General features: G+C 38.5%; 1 protein-coding gene across 1 annotated transcript in view; it reads left to right on the top strand.

Annotated features, from left to right (window-relative positions):
- arhgap39 (Rho GTPase activating protein 39) overlaps positions 1-11,659 on the top strand; it is a 75,504-nt gene extending 63,845 nt beyond the window's left edge. The window contains exons 7-10 of the mRNA XM_063001179.1: positions 1,498-1,697; positions 5,670-5,761; positions 9,368-9,537; positions 11,465-11,659. Of these exons, the coding sequence (XP_062857249.1) occupies positions 1,498-1,697; positions 5,670-5,761; positions 9,368-9,537; positions 11,465-11,659 (657 nt within the window). The remainder of the gene's footprint in view (positions 1-1,497; positions 1,698-5,669; positions 5,762-9,367; positions 9,538-11,464) is intronic.
- The last annotated feature ends 6,592 nt before the right edge of the window (positions 11,660-18,251 follow it).

The following is an 18,251-nucleotide window of genomic DNA, read 5'->3' as shown; positions in this document are numbered from 1 at the left end:
TAAGGTCCCACAGTTGACATTGCATATCAGAGCAAACTCCAAGCCATGGGGTCAAAGGAATTATCAGCAGACCTCAGAAACAGGATTGTGTCAAGGCATAGATCTGGAGAAGGGTACAGGAAAAATTGCTGCAGCTTTACAGGTCCCAAAGAGCACAGTGGCCAGCATCATTCGTAAATGGAAGAAGTTTGAAACCACCAGAAATCTTCCTAGACCTGGCCGCCCAGCCAAACTGAGCGTTCAGGGAAGACAGGCCTTGGTCAGGGAGGTGAGCAGGAACCCAAGGGTCACTCTGACAGAGCTCCAGCGTATCCTTGTGGCGATCAGAACATCAACCATCCAGGCAGCACTCCACAAATCACGCCGTTATCAGACGGAAGCCACTCCTCAGTAAAAGGTACATGACAGCCTGCTTGGAGTTTGCCAAAAGGCACCCAGAGGACTCTCAAACCTTGAGAAACAAGATTCTCTGGTCTGATGAAACCAAAACTGAACTTTTTGGCCTGAATACCAAGCATCACGTCTGGAGGAAACCAGGAACCGCTCATCACCTGGCTAATGCCATGCCTACAGTGAAGCATGGCGGTGGCAGCATCATGATGTGGGGATGTTTTTCAGCAGCAGGACCGGGGCGACTAGTCCTGATAGAGGAAAAGATGAATGCAGCTAAGTACACCAAGATCCTTGAAATAAAACCTGCTCCAGAGCGCTCTGGACCTCAGACTGGGGCGAAGGTTTACCTTCCAACATGACAATGACCCGAAGCACACAGCCAAGAGAACAAAGGAGTGGCTTTGGAGAAAGTCTGTGAATGTCCTTGAGTGGCCCAGCCAGAGCCCAGTCTGTGGAACATCTGTGGAAGGAGCTGAAAATGGCGGTGTACCGACGCTCCCCATCCAACCTGACGGAGCTTGCAAGGATATGCCAAGAGGAATGGGCAAAAATGTCCAGAAACAAGCTGTAAGCTGTAATTGCTGTCAAAGGTGCATCAACCAAGTATTAGGCTAAGGGTGTGTACAGATATGTAACCCCTAAAAAACTATTTTTGTCAGTAAAATAAAAGTGCATATTTTCTAAACCGTGTTTTCACTTCGTAATTATCGGTGATTGTGTGTAGTGATGTTTGAAGAAAAAAATGAACTCAATCTATTATAGAATGAGTCTGTAATGTAATAAAACATGGAGAACGTGAAAGGGGTGTGCAGACTTTCTGGCTTGACTGCAGAAGGTGCATGTGTGTACAGCATTTATGATTGTAATTGTATGTTTCCAGACCTGTGTTGTGAATGCATGCCAGCTGCGTGTATGACATGCCAAATTGGTCTCAGCAGGGATATAAAAACTAAATTGTGCATACATTGTCAAACTCTTCACTTGCATTTCTCTGCCACTTAGTGTCCAAACCTCAAATTTATTAACCTTTGTTCTTGTTTTTCTTTTTACTGCCTTATCTACCTCCCCAAACCAACACCCCTACCTAACTGCTGATCTATAAAGGGTTTAAAAAAGCCTTGTCTAGAAGAGATAGCCTATGCTCGTAACGCCATCTTTAGCCTGTCAATGTTTGGCTCCTCTCTGGAAGAAGTGATGGCAATACAGAAGGAGCGTTACCCTGATCGACAGTTGCCATGGGTACAGACTCGTCTTTCTGAGGAAGTATTAGGATTGAATGGAGACCAGACTGAGGGCATATTCAGGTAAGATCTGTTTTTCTCATTAGAGGGGTAACAAAATTCAGTACCTTGTTATATTTAAAAAAGCTACTAACAATCTCTTTCAACCATTAAGGCATTGCAAGGTGGTATGTTAACTTTTTGAGCAATTAGCATTGATGCATTGACAGTTGCAGGTGTAAGAAATAAAATGTCACTTAGATTAAATGATGGTCCAGGAAAATTATTCTGTGATTTTAATGTTTAATATTTTTCTGTTTATGGAAAAGTGGGGACTTTTTATAAAATGAAATAAAAACAACAATATGTGATTCATTAATTCTCTTGTAAATTGGATTTCATTTTGTAAATATAACCACAATTTTAAACTGAATACCTGCAACATCCTTAAGAAGGGGGGGGGGGGGGGGGGGATAAGAGTAAAGAAAAAAAAATGTAAGTTACACAATTTGAAAATTCCACAATAAAAAGGTAAATAGAAAACAGTTCGAGGATCATGATTGCATATGAATGGACAATCCACCAAAGGCCCAATCTTCGCAAGTGTCAGACTTCATGAGAAAATTGTTATTCAGTTAAAGCACATTAATGCAAGATAATGCAAATAATATAAATGTATTTTTACCATCTACCATACACAATATTGACAAAAGATTCAGGCAATACAGAGAAATGTGTAGAGAAAGGTCACTGTTAAAAACCACTGTTGAATGTGTATGACATTTGAAGCCTCGGAAGGATGTGCATTAGAAAGTTTTATGCTACTGTTATAAAAAAGGAAATGAAACAGAATGCTAACATCCATTGTCAGCGAATACTGGAGTGAACCTAACGGCCCGGCATTATGGCTTCAAAAGAAAAGGTGTGCCAGCAAATGCACTAAAAAGAGGATAGAGAGACTAATAGCTTTAAGTAATAGCTTTAAAAGAATAGCTACTTGGCTGAAGATTTCCATATCAACATTTAGGTCAATAATTAAAAAGTGCAGCTATGACAGATTTGCCTGAATGAAGAGCCAGGTTTTTGCCCCATGCACATTGTGGAAAATAGTAAAAGAGGCTGTTGGAGAGATAAAGAAAAATTAGCATATTGTGGACACCAAATGTCTAAAACTACCATTAGATGGCACTTCCCTTTAAAAGTCCTGAGAACCTTGTAAGAGTAGATGGCAGGACATCAAAATCTGTCTGCCTTTGCCTTTTAGCAAGTGTGATGATGCTAGCTGGACTAACATATCACTAGCTAGCAAGTACAAAAGACTGAGAGACAAAGTGATGACTGAGCCTTTTATCTTTAATTATACGTAGAAAGAGACATTCACTTGCCTGTTACCTAGGGAGAATGGTGGCACGGGTCATTCGGTTTTCATGATGGTCTGTGGGCCTGGGAGAAGACACAGGGACAGGGGTGTACAGGTCGACCTGAAAGGACAAAAAACTGTTAATGTTAACTCTGACATTGGATATCTAATATGCATGTAAATAATGATGAGACGGTACTAGATCTAAATACATTATATATTTATGTTGTGAATTTGGATGTGTTCGTTTTTCCTTAAGAATACCTGCACGTAATGTTGGTTTAGTCCAGCGGGTGGGGCTACAGGTATTTAAGGAATAGCTAGAGATATGGAAGGGGGCTGTTTGTTTCTGGGGTGAAACCGTCTAACTGCTGAGAGAAAGACGGAACTGTAATGAAAGCTCACTGCTGACCTATACCCTGAGATATGGAGGGAATTTTAGTGAGATTAGTGTAGGAATAGTAACTAAAGTGACAGTTGTGATACTGCATTTCATTTATTTTGTTTGTTTTTTGTAAGTAGTTGAGTGCGATATCTCCGGTGAAGGATCTTTATGAAACGGTGTGCATTTTTAATAACCTGTGTACAATAAAGGAGAAAAAGGAAGTAAAGTTATTCCTCCGGCCTTCTGCTCTATTCCATTTAATGTTCTAACAAGGTAACCTCCAGATCACTTTGAGCCAAGTTATCACAGCAAGACAGTGAATCAAAACATATGTCCAGATCAACACAAAATTGGTTAACTGAACACAAATTCAAGTTTTTGCCATGGCCATCTCTATTCCCTGATCTAACCCCCTATAGAAAACCTGTGGGGTGAGCCGAAGAGGGGAGTTCACTAGAGAGAACATAGGACGCTGGATGATCTGGAGGGATTGTGTAAAAAGGAATGGTCTCAAATTCCCTGCTGTGTAATCCAACTTATAAGATATTATAGGAGAAGACTAAGTGCTGTTTTATTAGCAAAGGGGAGCCAATAAATGGGGAGGCGAGGGCTTTATATGCTTTTTTAGGAATTGCATTTTTACATACATTTTACTCCCTCATAAAGACCATTTTGGTATAACAACAACTAAATATACCTGATCTATGAATCTTACCTGCATTTGCAGTCACAGTTTACTACTATTCAGTTCTACAGCTTTTTTGGTGTGACTTTTGGTGTTAGCCAGTATTATGGACGACCTTTTAGTCCATTGATTATAATTATTGACAGGTTTACTTTTAGGGTGGCTAGGGTGGCTGTAGTTTCTCCACTTTGAACTGAACTGAGCTTGAAGATAAATTTAGTGCACTTAAGATGGTCTTGTATCCTACTCCAGATATGTATTTATCTCTAATTAGATACATGATGTGTTGTGAATGCTTATGTGAATAGTTTTTATCATACTGCTAGATCTTACAAAGAAGTAATTCAACTAATTGAAAGAAGTTAAGCAATTAAAAAAGGACTAAACTGTGGTGCAGCTGGTAGAGTGCGTACAGCACAGCAATGTGAATTCAGGGACCTAGATTGACTCATCTGTGTCTGTGAGGAGTTTCGCTTGTTATCCTGTGTCCTCTCTGGTGTCCTCCAGGTTTTTATCCAGTTTTCTCCTTACCTGACACACATATGCATAATTTAGATTTTGACCTTTCTTTACACGTGAATAAGTGAGAATGTTGTCTTGCAGAGGGTTGGCACCAGGTTGTGTTCCTGCCTTGTGCTTAATGTGTACAGTCTCTCTTAATCTCTGCCCAGGGTATAGCATTTACTGAAATGAATAATAAATAATTAAAAACAGCTAATCAGCTAACTTGTGTTGCATAAGATCAAAACTAGTATTACAGTTGACTTACGAATTTAATTGGTTCTGAAGGGCTGTTCTTTAGTCAAAACTCCCCCTTACCTAACCTTTCTAATGTCTTAAATTGTCTTTATTGTTATAAATACAAGTGTATTTCCCTTAAATCTTAAATTATAGAATAGACATTCCTGCAATAAACAACAATACACAGTAGTACTGTACATAAAAACCTCACATCACATTTCAGTACAGTATGTGTGCTGGTCCATACACCATAAAACATTTCCTTCTTTTTATATAAAATGTATCTACCAGAAACAACAATAACTCTCATATTTCTCTATTAATTTCTTTTTTATTTTAATAGTGTTGTATTTTGTAGGTGTAATTGCACGAAAGAAAGAATGCTTTACTGAGCTGAATTCCTTCTCTCACACTCACTGTCCCCTCTGCACACAACACAACAACAAATAGTGATTTTTTCATTTTCTCACCACTGGACATCCTCTGTACTTTCTTTGAGGACATTTTAATATAGAATTTTACAAAATATAAAGAAAACACCAGAAAAACACTGTCCGCTGTCCGAATGTTCGCTCACTGTATATATATATATATAGAGAGAGAGAGACGGTTGGAGTCAACTTGTTCGTGAAGTCACGTGTTTTGCGAATTTCTGTTCGTAATCTGAAAATTGTTTGTACGTTAAGTTGAAAAAGATCATTCATCACCCGAAATGTTCGTATGGTAAATCGTTTGTAACTCAAGGGTCTACTGTATGTTATAAAGGCTTTTAAGATTTTACTGTTTTCCTTTTTAATTTGGACAAATAGTTCCAGGCTATATCCTGTTTGGATGTAATTCACACTTTTTTGTTTTATACATTAACTGTGTATTTGTGTTTGTCAGGGTGCCTGGAGACATAGACGAGGTAAATGCACTAAAGTTGCAAGTGGACCAGTGGAAGGTGCCAACAGGTTTGGAGGACCCACACATTCCAGGTACAGTTTTTTCCTAACTGATAAAAATGCATGTACTGAGTCAAAAGTGAAGAAATCTACATCTACTAATTAACTGCAAATTGGTTACTGAAAAGCATTTTCTGGAAATAGAATAAAATATTTGTTGATTTTTTAAGTAATAATAGATTCACACATGCTCTACATGGAGCAGACGTCTTATTATTGCACAATTACTGTTAATTATCTGAATCTAACACTTGCAAACGTTTTGCAGGTTATTGTTTTATTTCTGTGTATTTTTTTCCAAAAGGTTAAATTCATGTCAAAGAGACGATCCTTTTCGACTTGCTTTATATGTCATTCTTATGTGTTACTGATTTAATTATATAAAAATATTCAATATACATTTACTCTCAATTAGATTACAATTGGTGTAATGTAATGATTGCTCTATCCCATTCAAAAAGCCTTGCTTTATTATTGGTCAGCTCGTATTTAAAAGGCACTTTACTCTTCTGGGTTGCTGGTGTAGGTTGGAGACACATTCCCGTTCTCCACCCTCCGAACTGGTGCTGCTTACTACTTCCTTACTACTTAAACTCTCACATTGTTCTAGTAATAAATTGGTGCTTTCCACCCTCTGTATCTGGTTTCAGTTCAGGCGTCAGTTTACAATTATGGCATTCTATACACTGATGTCTTTACTAGGTAATCAATTATTTCCCCAGCTTTGAGTGAGATAGCATGAGACATGAGACTTTTTGTTTAATTATTCGCTGATTTCAGTATGCCCTCCGTACACATGTTCAAATTGGGCATTTTGCATCTTTCCATTTACTGAATTATATTAGTATTCCAGCTGGACAGCCTTGGGATGACTTGTTGACCCTAGACCTTTCCCAAAAATCACTTATATCCAGGATGTATTTGCATATTTGTTTTGGATGTACATTCTCTGAGTAAAATTAAAAGTGCCTGGGAACATGAAAGGGTATTTTGATTACAGAACAGTGGTGGGACTGAGCAATAAGTAAAATACACTGATCAGCCATAACATTAAAACCACCTCCTTGTTTCTACACTCACTGTCTATTTTATCAGCGCCATTTACCATATAGAAGCACTTTGTAGTTCTACAATTACTGACAGTAGTCCATCTATTTATCTACATACTTTTTTAGCCGGTATCACCCTGTTCTTCAATGGTCAGAACCCCCGGGGACCACCACAGAGCAGGTATATCATTTAGGTGGTGGGTCATTCTCAGCACTGCAGTGACAATGATTAGATAGATAGATAGATAGATAGATAGATAGATAGATAGATAGATAGATAGATAGATAGATAGATAGATAGATAGATAGATAGATAGATAGATAGATAGATAGATAGATAGATAGATAGATAGATTAGAGTAACTGTTAGTGTGTGTTGTGCTGGTATGAAACTGGATTTTTACATACCATGTCCACTCACTGTCCACTCTATTAGACACTCCTACCTAGTTGGTTCACCTTGCAGATGTAAAGTCAGAGACGATTGCTCATTTATTGCTGCTGTGTGAGTTGGTCATCTTCTAGACCTTCATCAGTGGTCACAGGACGCTGCCCATGGGGCGCTGTTGGCGGGCTGTTTTTGGTTGGTGGACTATTCTCAGTCCAGCAGTGACAGTGAGGTGTTTAAAAACTGTGTCTGATCCACTCATACCAGCACAACACACACTAACACACCACTACCATGTCAGTGTCACTGCAGTGCTGAGAATGATCCACCACCCAAATAATACCTGCTCTGTAGTAGTCCTGGGAGAGTCCTGACCATTGAAGAACAGGGTGAATGCAGGCTTAAAAAGTATGTTAAGAAACAGATGCACTAAAGTTATTTAGAACTACAAAGTGCTTCTATATGGTAAGTGGAGCCGATAAAATTCAGTGTGTGTAGAAACAAGGTGGTTTTAATGTTATGGCTGATCGGTGTATGTTCATGTGCACCTTGTGCAAGACTTACCGTTTAAGGTTCACCGGCCCAAGTCTCTGCTAAGTTCTACCGTAATGTTGTCAGTGATCACTGTGATAATGTAATAAATGTCTCCCCATGAAATTCAAGTCATGTTCTTTTTCTGTCCTACATTACCTAAATTTTGGGCATTAACCTTAGCATCTGTCCCTCTATGGCATTAGATAGATTCAAAGAACAATCCTTACTAATCATTATGTGCTTAAAAGGTAGTAAATGTATGGACTCATTCCAAAATCTAGTGGAAAGCCTTCTAAATCAGAGGTGATTACAGCAGCAAATGAGAGAGGTAGAGCTGATTTTATAAATTATTTGATACAAATTATAAAATTAGTTGGTCGGTTGGTCAATTGTTTATTCCATACTAAAATGGCTAATGTACTGTCCATATAATACATAGGGTAAACAGTTATTGCTTCTCCACACTATGTACTGCAGTATACTTCACTTGAACCCTTTATCATAACAGCTTATGTCACAAGCTAAAAAGTTGCCTTGACATTTTACACTGATAAGCCATAACATTAAAACCACCTCCTTGTTTTTACACTCACTGTCCATTTTATCAGCTCCACTTACCATATAGAAGCACTTTGTTGTTCTACAATTACTGACTGTAGTCCATCTGTTTCTCTGCATGCTTTTCTAGCCTGCTTTCACCCTGTTCTTCAATGGTCAGGACCACCACAGAGTAGGTATTATACAGGTGGTGGATCATTCTCAGCACTGGAGTTTTTAAATACCATGTTCACTCACTGTTCACTCTATTAGACACTCCTACCTAGTTGGTCCACCTTGTAGATGTAAAGTCAGAGACGATCGCTCATCTATTGCTGCTGTGTGAGTTGGTTATCTTCTAGACCTTCATCAGTGGTCACAGGACGCTGCCTACCGGGAGCCGTTGGCTGAATATTTTTGATTGCTGGACTATTCTCAGTCCAGCAGTGACAGTGAGGTGTTTAAAAACTCCAGCAGCGCTGCTATGTGTTATCCACTCATACCAGCACAACACACACTAACACACCACCACCATGTCAGTGTCACTGCAGTGTGAGAACAATCCACCACCTAAATAATACCTACTCTGTAGTGGTCCTGGGAGAGTCCTGACCATTGAAGAGCAGTATGAAAGGGGGCTAACAAAGCATGCAGATAAACAGATGGACTACAGTCAGTAATTGTAATTGTAGAACTACAAAGTGCTTCTATGTGTTAAGTGAAGCTGATAAAATGGACAGTGAGTGTAGAAACAAGGAGGTGGTTTTAATGTAATGGCTGATTGGTGTATATTATGCCAAGAAAATGCCATAAAAATTACAGACACTGTGACATAACACCATTGTAATATCAACTGTTCTGATCACTCATGACAGCATTTGACATCAGGTAGGACAGGTTAATGACATTTTTATGCCAGTGTGATAAAAGAGGATTTTAGACGTGTTATTAGTACTAAGTAAAGTACTATACATTGTTGCAATACAATACCTTCTGTATTTTAAAAGTAACTGATAAATGCTGCAAGTTTTGTATTGCACTTTGAAATAGAACATAAAAAATGCATTTTAAATTACATTAAATTATTATTTATAATATCTTATTATCTTCTCTCTCTGTCTCTCTATTTAGCGTCATTGCTAAAGCTGTGGTACAGGGAACTGGAGGATCCAGTGATTCCTCATGAATATTATGAAGAATGCATCTTAAACTATGACAGTCCTGAAGCTGCTGTCAATGTGGTACATAACCTTCCTCATATCAACAAACTGGTGCTCTGCTACCTCATCCGTTTCCTACAGGTTGGTTTGTCTGTCTTTTATCTTTTTTTAGTTTAGTATAATTCACCATTGTTTTACTACTGTGAAAAATAAATTCAATGTATTACACTGAGCCCCTACTGAATAGCTCTGCAAATACAAAACAATTACACTACAAAGATTTAAGATGAGAGTTTTTCATGAACACAAGAACCATTGTCTTCTCTTATTCTTTATGCCCTGAATCAAAGCTGTGCAGTTTCAAAAGTATAAGCCAGGCACTCGGGTGATGCAATGTCTTTTTTGTTAGTGACACCCACCTGGTTTGTAGCTTTACAAGCACAGCTGGCTGTGTCTAAAAGAGCGAAAGCCAGACAGGTCATCACCTCATTGCCACTGCATCAGCAACTTCCACTGTCTGATCGGGGTTTGGTCAGCAGTGGTACAGCTCTATGTTAAATTTCTGCCACTGTTAGTTGAAAAGAACAGCCTGATATAGATTTAAGTTCATTTTAAGTTCATTTCACAAGTTCATTTAAAACATCCCAGAACATTGAGTAGCTCCCTAAATCGAATGGGAGAAAATGTCATGTGGATTGTGCTACACTAGAGGGTGCTGGAACACTATCAGCATCCACCTTGCTGCCATTTTGTATTTTTTTTTAGTATTTTTTATCTTTGTTTATCTATCAAATATCTATCAAAATTCATCTTATATCTCACAGATGCGGGGCTCCATCTGGTGCCTTCATAGCGAGATGTGACCCACACGTTTACTTAAAAGCTCTCTTGATACAAGCTGTTAATTTACAATCACAAGCAACCACTGTAATGTAGTCACAGTAACGTCATTCTCTTTTTAATTTTGTCCCCCCCCCCCCCTTCCCAGAGTACCTACTTTGTTATAATCTGATTAACTGCAGTAATCTGATTACACAATACACAATGTCAGCTTTGATGTCATTCAGCTAAAAGCGGAAAAACATTAGACAGACATCTTCTCGGTATGTGTTCAAATGCTGCCAACATTGTGTTTTTACATGCACACAAAAATCAGATGACTGCAATTAATCAAATTATTATAAGATCATGATTACAAACAACCGTACAGGTAAATTATATAAGGTTGATTGTAAATTAACATCAGCATGCATCATTTTCAAAAACACAGCCAATTTGAATATGTGAGATCTAAAAGTAAAATGAGGCACCTAACAGTCCTTAAAAGATCAAAGAAATTCTTTTTTGTTTTATGAGGAACTCAAATGGTCTCAAAAATCAAGGCAGTGTATATAAAAAAGGAGGAACAGTAATAACACGGTGGCAGAAATAAACTGGCTAGCTGCTAAAATAATTTAGTACAGTCACAAAAAGTAACACTTGAATGATTGCCTCTATGACAGAATCTAAACAAAAACAGTTTTTTCTAACCAAAGCTGCTATTTAGAATTCTGTTATATCAAAGAACGAAGTGCAAAATTATAAAACTTGGTGTAAGAAGAACACAACCTGGACCCCTAAGCAATACAAAAAAGCATTACTGTCTGATGTGTAATCATATATAATATATTCATATTCCCTATGAAAAACCTATGTGGTTTTTTGAAAGAAAACCAAAGGCTCCTTTAACCAGCAATATCTGCTGCCAATTGATAAGCAGCAACAGCAAACAAATATAAGACAGTTTTACAGACTCAGATGCACTGTTAGTGTAATCTAACATGCTCCAAGATGCACCAAATGGCCAGATTTGATCTTTTATAGATCTGTACCTCCTCCAGCCCATACAGAATTGGAATTTTACTACTTGTATGATACCATTAAGAAAAAGATTCTTATAATGTTACTAGGTCTAATGAAATTAAAAAAAAAAAAAAAAAAAAAATTTCTATTTCCAATAGTTTATCAGTCTATTTGTTGACTTTGAGGGTGATGCCTAACAATAACTGTCCATTTGCTTCTTTCTCAGGTGTTTGCTCAGCCTGCCAACGTGGCCATTACAAAAATGGATGTGAGTAACCTGGCGATGGTGATGGCTCCCAACTGCCTGCGCTGTCTGTCTGATGACCCACGCGTCATCTTTGAGAACACCCGCAAAGAAATGAGCTTTATCCGGGTGCTCATTCAGCACCTTGATACTAGCTTCATGGACAGAATTCTTTAGCTTACCTCATCCACACACACACACACAAACACACATTCCCAATTGCACATCTACACTATATGGCCAAAAGAATGAGAATACCACTCCTAATTATTGAGTTCAGGTGTTTTATCCACACCCACTTATACCAGGTGTATAAAATGAATGAAATATGAAATAAATGATATGCTTTTGAATTTCTGGCAGCTGTTCCTGTTTTAGCATGGCTGTGCCTCTGCGCACACATTAGGTCCATAAAGCCATGCTTTGACATGTTTGATGTGGAGGAACTCCTGTGGCCAACACAGAGCCCTGATTTTATTCCATTAAACACTCTTGGAATTATTAGAATGTTGGTCACAAGCCAGGCCTTCTCATCCAGCCTCAGCTCACGAATGCATTTTTGACTGACAAATGAAAGCTCAACTACATTAAAGCCCATGGTTTTGGAATGGATATTACAACTTTGCTTAGCTTTGGCCATATGGTGTGTGTACCATGTATCATGTACCACATAGTAAATACACTTTAAATGTTACACAAAAATTTAATACATGATTTTTAGAAACACTAAATCTAAATCCAGTCTTTATAGTCATCTGTAGAACTATTGGCATTTACTTAATTTTATACACTGACACACACTCCCAGGAGCACAAAGTGAAACAACATGCAAACACACACAGACACACCTACGGGACTCCTTTAGCCCTTTTATGATTTCAGAATGTGTTTGAATGGAACTGTCTGTTAATGTAGAGCAGTGTGTACTGTTTTTAACTTGACTGACCAATATAACAGTCTACTTGATTTTATATGATTAATTTATTTTTCTATTTATTTTAACAAGTATTTATAACAACTGCCTTTTCAAACAAACTGTCAGCCTTGTCCTCGGTATGTGTGCATGTGTGTGTGTTCGTGAGTGTGTGACTGAATGCACATGTGTATTTACAATATGTTCTACCTAGCTGTTATTTGCTTATATTTCTTTCAACATGCCACTTTGTACAACACTGAATGACAATGAGTGAATGTCAACGTACAACTGCGCCAACCCTCATACCCTCATTACCTACACACATCATTACACATCCATATAAACCCTACTTATAAACACACACACACACATTGATTAGGCTTGTTATGATACAACTCACTGCCATGTACACCACATAGATTCCAATTGTCATCACTTCCTCAGGAAGAGTGAAAAAGAAAGACTGATAACAATAGATAGAAGGACATAGAGAGATGGAGGGAGAGGCAGAGAGGTTAAAGCAGACAAAAATACACTGCATGGCCAAATGTATGTGTACTTATTTTAACAGGTGCATGAAAGTTCAGCATCCAGTCTTGTTAGGACACTCCTGATCAAATTTCCTATTTTGTTACATTTTTAAGTAAGGCAATGCATCCTCTACAGCACATGTGTCAAACTCAAGGCCCGCCACGTCATTTTATGTGGCCCGTGAGAGCTTAAAAGGAGTATGATCATCCTAAAATATAATGTAAAATCGTACATAAACTACATCTTCCATAATGCATGTCGATTTTGTGACCCGTGAAGTGACTGTATCCCACAACTAAATGGAGGTTTCCACATCAGCGTTTAATTGAGGCAGTTTTCCAACAAGTGATGTTGAGAAATTTCTACAAATAATCCCAAAATTTACAAGAAAAGACAAATTGATACAGAAGGAAGGGAATTTAATAAAATATGGGAAAGTGAATACAAGTTTGTGCTTCAAGAAGAAAGATCTTGTGTGTTTTGAGACCGTGTCTGTGGTAAAGGAGTACAATTATAGATATACAGTACAATATAAATTTAGCATTTTGACACCAAACAGAGCTAAGTATGCTAGATTTAGCCTCCAAGAAAAACAAATTGTCCAAGAATTAAAAGGCAGACCGCAATCGCAGCAGGATACGTTACAAACGGCTCTTTGAGGGCCACCATAATGCTGACGTGGCCCTCGGTGAAAATGAGTTTGACACCCCTGCTCTACAGGGAACACATTTTAATGTGCTTGCACATTTTAATGCACAGTTTTACACAGGTTATTTGTTTAATTTCACATATTAGAAAAAAGTTTTATTTTTAGCTAGCAAATAAATAGAAACAGTGCACTAAAATGTATTTTTTTAAAATGCCATATTTGTGTTGGTGTTTTGTAGATGCACTAACCTTTACTAGGGAAATAACCAAATAATGCAATTTGGTCAGGGGGTGCCTAAACATTTGCATAGAACTCTACACCTATGCACTGAGCAAAACAATGTAAATGTGTTCAATTTAAACTTTTAGTGACTTTAGTCACCTTTGTAGTTTGGTTTATTCTGCTAAAGCTGTCTTGGTCAACTTTATATGTTCTCATAATAAAAAAAAACATTAAGGAGCAGCAACATCTCAACAAAGTGCATAACTGTTTAGCATGTAAAATGTGCTTGCACAAGTATTAGATCCAATCTGCCTTAAGACACTCATGCAATGGCTGTTTGTCTGGAATATAATGAATTAGGTTTTTACAGATGAGCAGCTGTACAAAGGTTAAGATCAGCTTGCACAGTTTGCTTGGGTGACTAATAAATCACACTGCCATGTAGCAGTTTAATAGACAGTTCTGGGATTGTCAGATGTCAGATGAACTCCACCTACCTGATAGCAACTGTGACATTTGGTAGTGACAGAATAATGGCTTTGGATTTTTTTGAGGCAGCAGTTTGAGAAATGCACTTTCCCATGCATAAAGTGAAGTGCATAAATACAATTTATCCCTCAATACTTGTGGGATAAATTGGAATGCTGACTGCAGAGCCAGGCAAAACCAAGCCTTAAAAAAACAGGCTGTTTAAGCAGCCAAAGCAGACCAACTACAAATTAAAGCCCATGGTTTTTAATGTAATATTTATTAAGCCGGCATGGATGTGATGTTCAGGTTTCCACATTTTGTCAGTGTAGCATATTTGCCTTTTCCATTATTCTTTACATGGAAAGTTAAAAAAAAAACATGTTCACCACCAATATCACATTAAAATGTAAAAAAAAGAATTAATTAATTAAATAAAAATTAATTAAGTAGACGAGTAATGTTGCAACATAAAGAAATGCTAAAAATGTCAGAACTTTTGTTTTGGTTTTCATTTTAGTATATTAAAACTCACCCTTTAGCAAAAATATAAAGAATACATTAAATAAAGAACCAAAAAGGTCAAGTATTTAAAAAGAGAGCTAAAAAAAATAAACATTCCTGAGTAGTTTAAATTGACCAGCATCCTCAGAGCAGCACCCAGCCAAACACAAATGCACCCATGTTTCACCTCACAGACACTCAGACATGCATGCAGCTGAAACATACAGACTCAAGCGTGATGAGAAAGTAGAATTTTTATTTGGATGCTGATCTGATCAAATTATTTATAGTTTGATTTTGTTAATGGAGTCATACACACCCCTCTCCCTCCTTTTATTCTATGATCTAATGATGGTTCTCTAAGCTGGGGTAAGGTCTCTCTAACTGTTGTTTAATAAAGCATTTAAAGACAAATTGTTGTGTTGAATCCCTAATATTTGACACACAGCGCACACAGTGTATACATTTGTCTAAAACATTAAACAACACTTTTACCACATTCATTTTAGTTTTACATTGTATGCTATGCCAACAATATGTTGCTGTTAAATTACTTAGTGTCTTGCATACTCTTCAACCCCTTTCCCTTAGACTTTGTGTTACCACCTGGAATTAAATATTATTATTATTGTTGTTATTATTTTTTATTAATATTATAATAGTTATATTATAGTATAATAGTTATAATAATTATTAATCATAGTTTTATATTAAATATATATATATATATATATATATATATATATATACAGTGTATCACAAAAGTGAGTACACCCCTCACATTTCTGCAAATATTTCATTATATCTTTTCATGGGACAACACTATAGACATGAAACTTGGATATAACTTAGAGTAGTCAGTGTACAGCTTGTATAGCAGTGTAGATTTACTGTCTTCTGAAAATAACTCAACACACAGCCATTAATGTCTAAATAGCTGGCAACATAAGTGAGTACACCCCACAGTGAACATGTCCAAATTGTGCCCAAATGTGTCGTTGTCCCTCCCTGGTGTCATGTGTCAAGGTCCCAGGTGTAAATGGGGAGCAGGGCTGTTAAATTTGGTGTTTTGGGTACAATTCTCTCATACTGGCCACTGGTTATTCAACATGGCACCTCATGGCAAAGAACTCTCTGAGGATGTGAGAAATAGAATTGTTGCTCTCCACAAAGATGGCCTGGGCTATAAGAAGATTGCTAACACCCTGAAACTGAGCTACAGCATGGTGGCCAAGGTCATACAGCGGTTTTCCAGGACAGGTTCCACTCGGAACAGGCTTCGCCAGGGTCGACCAAAGAAGTTGAGTCCACGTGTTCGGCGTCATATCCAGAGGTTGGCTTTAAAAAATAGACACATGAGTGCTGCCAGCATTGCTGCAGAGGTTGAAGACGTGGGAGGTCAGCCTGTCAGTGCTCAGACCATACGCCGCACACTGCATCAACTCGGTCTGCATGGTCGTCATCCCAGAAGGAAGCTGACGCACAAGAAAGCCCGCAAACAGTTTGCTGAAAACAAGCAGTCCAAGAACATGGATTACTGGAATGCCCTGTGGTCTGACGAGACCAAGATAAACTTGTTTGGCTCAGATGGTGTCCAGCATGTGTGGCGGCGCCCTGGTGAGAAGTACCAAGACAACTGTATCTTGCCTACAGTCAAGCATGGTGGTGGTAGCATCATGGTCTTGGGCTGCATGAGTGTTGCTGGCACTGGGGAGCTGCAGTTCATTGAGGGAAACATGAATTCCAACATGTACTGTGACATTCTGAAACAGAGCATGATCCCCTCCCTTCGAAAACTGGGCCTCATGGCAGTTTTCCAACAGGATAACGACCCCAAACACAACCTCCAAGATGACAACTGCCTTGCTGAGGAAGCTGAAGGTAAAGGTGATGGACTAAACCCAATTGAGCACCTGTGGCGCATCCTCAAGTGGAAGGTGGAGGAGTTCAAGGTGTCTAACATCCACCAGCTCCGTGATGTCATCATGGAGGAGTGGAAGAGGATTCCAGTAGCAACCTGTGCAGCTCTGGTGAATTCCATGCCCAGGAGGGTTAAGGCAGTGCTGGATAATAATGGTGGTCACACAAAATATTGACACTTTGGGCACAATTTGGACATGTTCACTGTGGGGTGTACTCACTTATGTTGCCAGCTATTTAGACATTAATGGCTGTGTGTTGAGTTATTTTCAGAAGACAGTAAATCTACACTGCTATACAAGCTGTACACTGACTACTCTAAGTTATATCCAAGTTTCATGTCTATAGTGTTGTCCCATGAAAAGATATAATGAAATATTTGCAGAAATGTGAGGGGTGTACTCTGTTGTCCCATGAAAAGATATGTGAGGGGACTGTTGTCCCATGAAAAGATATACTTAAATATCTGCAGAAATGTGAGGGGTGTACTTTTGTGATACACTGTATATATATATATATATATATATATATATATATATATATATATATATACACAGTGTATCACAAAAGTGAGTACACCCCTCACATTTCTGCAGATATTTAAGTATATCTTTTCATGGGACAACACTGACAAAATGACACTTTGACACAATGAAAAGTAGTCTGTGTGCAGCTTATATAACAGTGTAAATTTATTCTTCCCTCAAAATAACTCAATATACAGCCATTAATGTCTAAACCACCGGCAACAAAAGTGAGTACACCCCTAAGAGACTACACCCCTAAATGTCCAAATTGAGCACTGCTTGTCATTTTTCCTCCAAAATGTCATGTGATTTGTTAGTGTTACTAGGTCTCAGGTGTGCATAGGGAGCAGGTGTGTTCAATTTAGTAGTACAGCTCTCACACTCTCTCATACTGGTCACTGAAAGTTCCAACATGGCACCTCATGGCAAAGAACTCTCTGAGGATCTTAAAAGACGAATTGTTGCGCTACATGAAGATGGCCAAGGCTACAAGAAGATTGCCAACACCCTGAAACTGAACTGCAGCACAGTGGCCAAGATCATCCAGCGTTTTAAAAGAGCAGGGTCCACTCAGAACAGACCTCGCGTTGGTCGTCCAAAGAAGCTGAGTGCACGTGCTCAGCATCACATCCAACTGCTGTCTTTGAAAGATAGGCGCAGGAGTGCTGTCAGCATTGCTGCAGAGATTGAAAAGGTGGGGGGTCAGCCTGTCAGTGCTCAGACCATACGCCGCACACTACATCAAATTGGTCTGCATGGCTGTCACCCCAGAAGGAAGCCTCTCCTGAAGTCTCTACACAAGAAAGACCGCAAACAGTTTGCTGAAGACATGTCAACAAAGGACATGGATTACTGGAACCATGTCCTATGGTCTGATGAGACCAAGATTAATTTGTTTGGTTCAGATGGTCTCAAGCATGTGTGGCGGCAATCAGGTGAGGAGTACAAAGATAAGTGTGTCATGCCTACAGTCAAGCATGGTGGTGGGAATGCCATGGTCTGGGGCTGCATGAGTGCAGCAGGTGTTGGGGA

This window comes from Trichomycterus rosablanca, chromosome 9 (genome assembly GCF_030014385.1).
Source record: "Trichomycterus rosablanca isolate fTriRos1 chromosome 9, fTriRos1.hap1, whole genome shotgun sequence".
NCBI classification, from domain to species: domain Eukaryota; kingdom Metazoa; phylum Chordata; class Actinopteri; order Siluriformes; family Trichomycteridae; genus Trichomycterus; species Trichomycterus rosablanca.
Note: the sequence above shows the minus strand (reverse complement) of the source record. Positions and strands in the feature narration are given on the sequence as shown.